The 5658-nt window shown below is 35.6% G+C and overlaps 1 protein-coding gene across 3 annotated transcripts in view; it reads left to right on the forward strand.

The window, feature by feature from the left end:
• Nucleotides 1–5658, forward strand: part of LOC106872351 (protein Wnt-8b) — a 106595-nt gene that overhangs the window by 94705 nt on the left and 6232 nt on the right. For all 3 annotated transcript variants that reach the window (XM_014919313.2, XM_014919311.2, XM_014919312.2), the window contains exons 2-3: nt 413–473; nt 1851–1983. In XM_014919313.2, the coding sequence (XP_014774799.1) occupies nt 432–473; nt 1851–1983 (175 nt within the window). In that variant the 5' untranslated portion in view covers nt 413–431. The remainder of the gene's footprint in view (nt 1–412; nt 474–1850; nt 1984–5658) is intronic.

Here is a 5658-nt window from a genome sequence, read left to right on the forward strand (position 1 = left end):
GTTCAAATTTACAGAAAAAATAGACGAAGATACATGTAAGAACAACAAACAGGTGTATTAGTTTAACACTCAGGAAGAATGGAAAAGCCTTTTGCGTTTCGAGCCTACACTCTTTGACAGAAGTGTGCGCGTGTGTATTTCAAGAATGATCGATTAGGATGAAGAAATAGAAGTAACTTTTAAGGCTTACAGCATGTTTCAAGGATAATGCATAATAAAACCCACAAGACTTCATATATTTTCGAACATCATACTGCAAGTAAATCATAGATTATTACAAAACTTGAAGGCAAATGAAAATCACCGTAACTCGAAATATTTCTTGAAAAAGCTTGATTTTATAAAAATTTTAAATCCAATAGTCAGAGAAATTTCTATAAATATTGTTTTGTTTTTGTTTTGTTTTTTTCAGGTCAGTTAATAAGATTCTAATGACGGGTCCCAAAATGAATGAATTCGGTGCAAACGCTACAGTAAGTAAAAACTATTATTTAAATCCTTCCAACTCTTATTCTGACTTTGAACTATATGCAATTTCATTGGCAACTTATATAATAAATAAATTCAATAGCCATTCAATTTCTTCTTCACACTCTATGTAACAGACATCATAGTAGATGTCTTAAGCCAGAGGGTTTCCGTGGAAAAAGTTATAAGTATCACTACTTCCCCTTTCTAAGTTTTTATTTAGAACATTTAGATATTGAGAAGTCTTACGAAACCTATACCTAATGGCGATACATATTTCAAAACTGTTTCTACTAGTTGCTGCAAATGCTAGGTCCTATGACTGCTTGTCTGCTGATACCACAATGTAGTTAAGACTGTATCCCAGAGACTCATCTTTTTATTAGGAGATAGAAAATACTTAAACTCTAATTAGTTACTGACTCTTTCTATAAAGCTCAAGTATGACCCACCATAGAATAGCGTTCATATATCTAAGAGGGCGCCACTACTACTCAAACAGAAATCAAGAACGCTTCCAAAAAGAGGTTATTCGCCTGATTAACAAACAGTTACTTATCAACAGACTACAATTCCTGACCCAAGACTTGTCTCTTCTTTGCCTACTCTACCACAATTACAACTTTGCATTCTATTTCCATCCACTTCTCTTCTTCACATGATTTTCCCACTGTATCTCGCTTGATCCTGCTTCCTAGAATCTCAAGTCTCCGGAATTTCAACATCGCCCATGTTTTCCTACAGACATCTACTTACAAATTTTCAAGATAACATAGATTGTTTTGATCTTTAACATAAAGCTGGGAGTTAATTGTTTCCAACTTAGATTAGTCGACTGCTGTGAAGGTTGCCTACATTTCCCATCCTCCACACTAAGGTATAAAAATTATTATGTTTCTTGCTGTGGGTGCATAGTTAACAGCCAAGAAACGGTGGTACTAGTGCGCCCTATATAACGTTGCTTATAATTGTTCATAGTTCGAGTCCAGTTTATCTAGTATCTAGATTATTTTGTTAGCATGACAATTCACTTGGACAGCAAATTCGTAAAACTTTTCATTTCAAATGTTAAGATGGGTGAATTTAAAGTAGAAAGATAGATATATTCACAGAAATACGGGAAGAAGAAAAGGAGGAAAGTAAAAGAGAAAGAAAGAAAGAAAGAAAGAAAGAAAGAAAGAAAGAAAGAAAGAAAGAAAATTATTAAATAGCATAAGAAGGAAGAAGGGAAAAGAAAGGAAGAAAAAGAATGGTAGAAAGGAAAGAATAGTAACAACGAAATTATCTTTCCATGTAAAGTTTATATTTTATATAAACATGTGGTGTGGAAAAATGCAGAACACGTTTAAAACTGAAAATCCTGTAAACATTCTGTATTTCAGACCTACTTGATGTTCTCAGATATAGTTGCATCCGGGGAGAAAAAAGCAGCTGCGGAATGTCGATACCAGTTCCGATTGGACAGATGGAATTGCCCAGAAGAATCCATTATGACTCAGAAATCAAGGCTAAGTGGTAATAGAAGTGGTTTTCTTATTGTAGTCTAATAATCAATGATTGTTTCCTTTAAAATATTCAGTCTTAAAAAAAAATTATATATTCATATCTTTGATTATTTTTTGATGTTGGACTTGAAGAAAAATGCCACACAGCTCTTTTATCTTTTATTTGTTTTAGTCATTTGACTGCGGCCATGCTGGGGTCAGACAAATCGATACCTAATACTTGTTCTATCGGTCTCTTTTGCCGAAGCGTACCAAATCCACTCAGAGAAGTAAATACACCAATGCCAGTTCTGAATCGGTGGTGAGAAATAAACACTGACACAAAGATACACACACATGGATCCATTCATCCATCCATTCATCCATCCATCCATCCATCCATACATACATACATACATGCATACACACACACACACACACACACACACACACACACACACACACACATGATACACACACGCGCACACACACACACACATGACAGAAGTAAATAGACATAATTATAATCATTAAAATTTATTTGAATCTGAAATTATGTATTCAAATTATTAGTTGATTGTTATAATGTGAATATTTAATATTTAGTAGACATGCCCCTTGCATTTTTCAATGGAAGGACCCTATTAGGCATGTTACTGACCAGATGTCGAATATTCTCTTGCGGAATTTCTTGCCAAGATTCACGCAGTAATCTCAAAAGATCTGGTTTTGAAGATGCTTTCTTGTTCTTTTTATGAAGTGTCCTGTCCATTATGTCCCAGAGGTGTTCAATAGGATTCATATCTGGTGACTGGCTTGGCCATGGAAGCTTTTTAATGCCATTCTCATCCTACAAATTTTGGGTCATTTTAGCCATGTGACAAGGAGACTTGTCTTCCACAAATAAAGAGTTTCTTTAACCATTTCACTACTGGAGAAAATTAGAAGGAGTACTCTCTGCAATATGGACACATATTTATCTGAGTTTATGTTTCCCTCACACTCCATCAGCTCTGATCAACCATTATTCCAAATTGTTCCCCAGACCATCACAGAATAGCTAGCGTGTTTCATTGTTGGCTGCAATCTTTTCACATCAAGTTCTTGATCACAGAATCGCCAGACCCACACTCGACTACTGTCAGGAAATACAGCAAATCTGGACTTATCAGATAATATAACAGTATCCCAAAATGCTAGTGGTCTCTCCACCATCTCACTGGCCCAATCTTTTCCCCGCTTGATGTTGGCTGGTCGAAGAAGTGGCATCCTTCTTGCTGCTCTGCCATAGTAACCAAGTTTGTGGAGACACCTGACAGCTGTTCTGGGACTGACATCAACTTGTTCTGTTACGTCAGAGGCCTTACAACGAGGATTATCCTCCTCACTTCTCTTAGCAAAGAGAAGGGTCCTGTCAGAGGGCCCTGGTTGATCTGGGCGAGGTGATGTGGACTCCTTCCCCTCTCTGGTGAATTGCACAATCACTCTTATTAATTGTAGAAAGCTGGATCCCAATGTTTTCTACGATTTTATACTGACTATGTCCACCTTCAAAATAACCCACAATACGGCCTCTTTGAAATTCAGACGGTTCCAAGGCTTCTTTTGTACATGGCATGATTAAACAACTACATATAGAACTAGAAACATAGAAATGTCAATTAATAAAAACTATAAACCTTTACAAGTTAGAATAAGTATAAAACGATGTTTTATGGGGTGTCTGTTTATTTCTATCATGTCTTTGTATATATGACGGGCTTCTTCCAGTTTCCGTCTACCAGATCCACTCACAAGGCTTTGATCAGCCCGAGGCTATAGGAGAAGTGCCACGCAGTCCAAAGTGCCACGAAGTTCAAAGTGCCACGCAGCGAGACTGAACCTGGAACTATGTGGTTGGGAGTCAAGTTTCTTGCCACGCAGCCACGCCTGCGCCTAACTAGAAATTCACTACATATTAAATGTGTACTTAGCAGTCTGTAATGGTATGATGTTGTGTAAATTTGAATCACACCACTTCAGTCTAATAGTAAAATTACGACAGTCCAGTTTATACGCAATGGTCCAAAAATAAAATTTCATTTTCGATCTCTGGACACTTTCTTTTCTACATTTTTCTTTGTAGTGATATTCTGTACATTCAACTTTGAGAAGAAATGTTCTTCAATCACTTTTGAGCATGATTGTTATGTATGTTTTCTGTAATTGTATACTCTAACTGGGCCTCACCTGCAAGGTCATACGCTATTTATCTTAATAAGAGACCACCATGTCGCACTCATATTGTTATGATGCATGTACTTAATGTACCCTTATGAGACGGATAGTTATGATGGGTATATTGGGCTTCGTATATTTGTATTCCAGCATTATTTTGATGGCATGAGCTGCTCTTTCACTCAACAATAATAGTTATCATGTACAATGCTTTGTCTCGGTATAAAAGATGGGCTACAGCAAATATTCTTCTCAATACCTCAAATTTACTTGTAAGTTGTTTGACCTCAACCAGTTGAGCATGTTCTAAGTAGCTGACGATAAGTGCATCGCTGATCAGGAGTAGAAGTAGTGGGGAAACATCATAGCAATGTGTTGTGAGGAATTCTTTGGAGTTTGGATAATTCACCAATGGGAACATGGGTGTTTTGTTCATCATCCTTCAACAAATCTTATTCAGTGACCTTTTGAACGGGATGGGCTACTCAACCTGAAGAAAATTCTAACTGCCCCCCCCCCACCTGCAAGGTCATGCGCTGTTTATCTTGATATAAGATCACCATGTTGAGAAGCTGTACAAAGACAAAATACTACCACTACTACTACTACTACTACTACTACTACTACTACTACTGCTGCTGCTGCTGCTGCTGCTGCTGCTACTGCTACTGCTACTGCTGCTGCCACTACTACTACTAATAATAATAATATTAATAATAATAATACTAATACTAATAATAATAATAATAATAATAATAATAGTAATAATAATAATAATAATAATAATAGTAATAGTAATAATAATAATAATAATAATAATAATAATAATAATAATAGTAATAATAATAATGATAATAACAACAACAATAATGATGCTGATGATGATGATGATGATGATGATGATGATGATGATGATAGTAATAATAATGATAATAACAACAACAACAACAACAATAATAATAATAATAATAACAACAACAACAACAACAATGATAATAATGCAGAGTGAAACTGATTTTTCTTTACGTGACGATCGTTTCCATGGTTGTTTATTATTTATACTTTACATATGCAAAGACTGTGTGAAATATCCGCTTCAGGTCATCAAACGTGTTTTGAATTATCGGGTTGCAACCAATCTACGAGAAATATATCCCAGCAACATAAGAAAAATAGGTGTGTCGACATACTGATCAAATGTAAAAGGCTAAATTTAATATTCAACCAATCATCGCACTTATCCACTTAGACATTTATAAATGACATTTAAAATCATAAATTAAGTTATCATATTGTTGTCATAGCAGTTCTCAGAGAATAGATAAACAAACCAGTTAGGCGTTATAAAGACATCAGCGTAGACAAACGACGAAAAAGGAAACATTAAAGAAATCAAGGGCAAAACGCAACAAACATTGAAATATATGTATACGTACACACACACACACACACACACACACACGCACGCACGCACATACACACACACACA

The sequence above is a fragment of the Octopus bimaculoides genome, chromosome 3 (assembly GCF_001194135.2).
Source record: "Octopus bimaculoides isolate UCB-OBI-ISO-001 chromosome 3, ASM119413v2, whole genome shotgun sequence".
In the NCBI taxonomy this organism is placed as follows: Eukaryota; Metazoa; Mollusca; class Cephalopoda; order Octopoda; family Octopodidae; genus Octopus; species Octopus bimaculoides.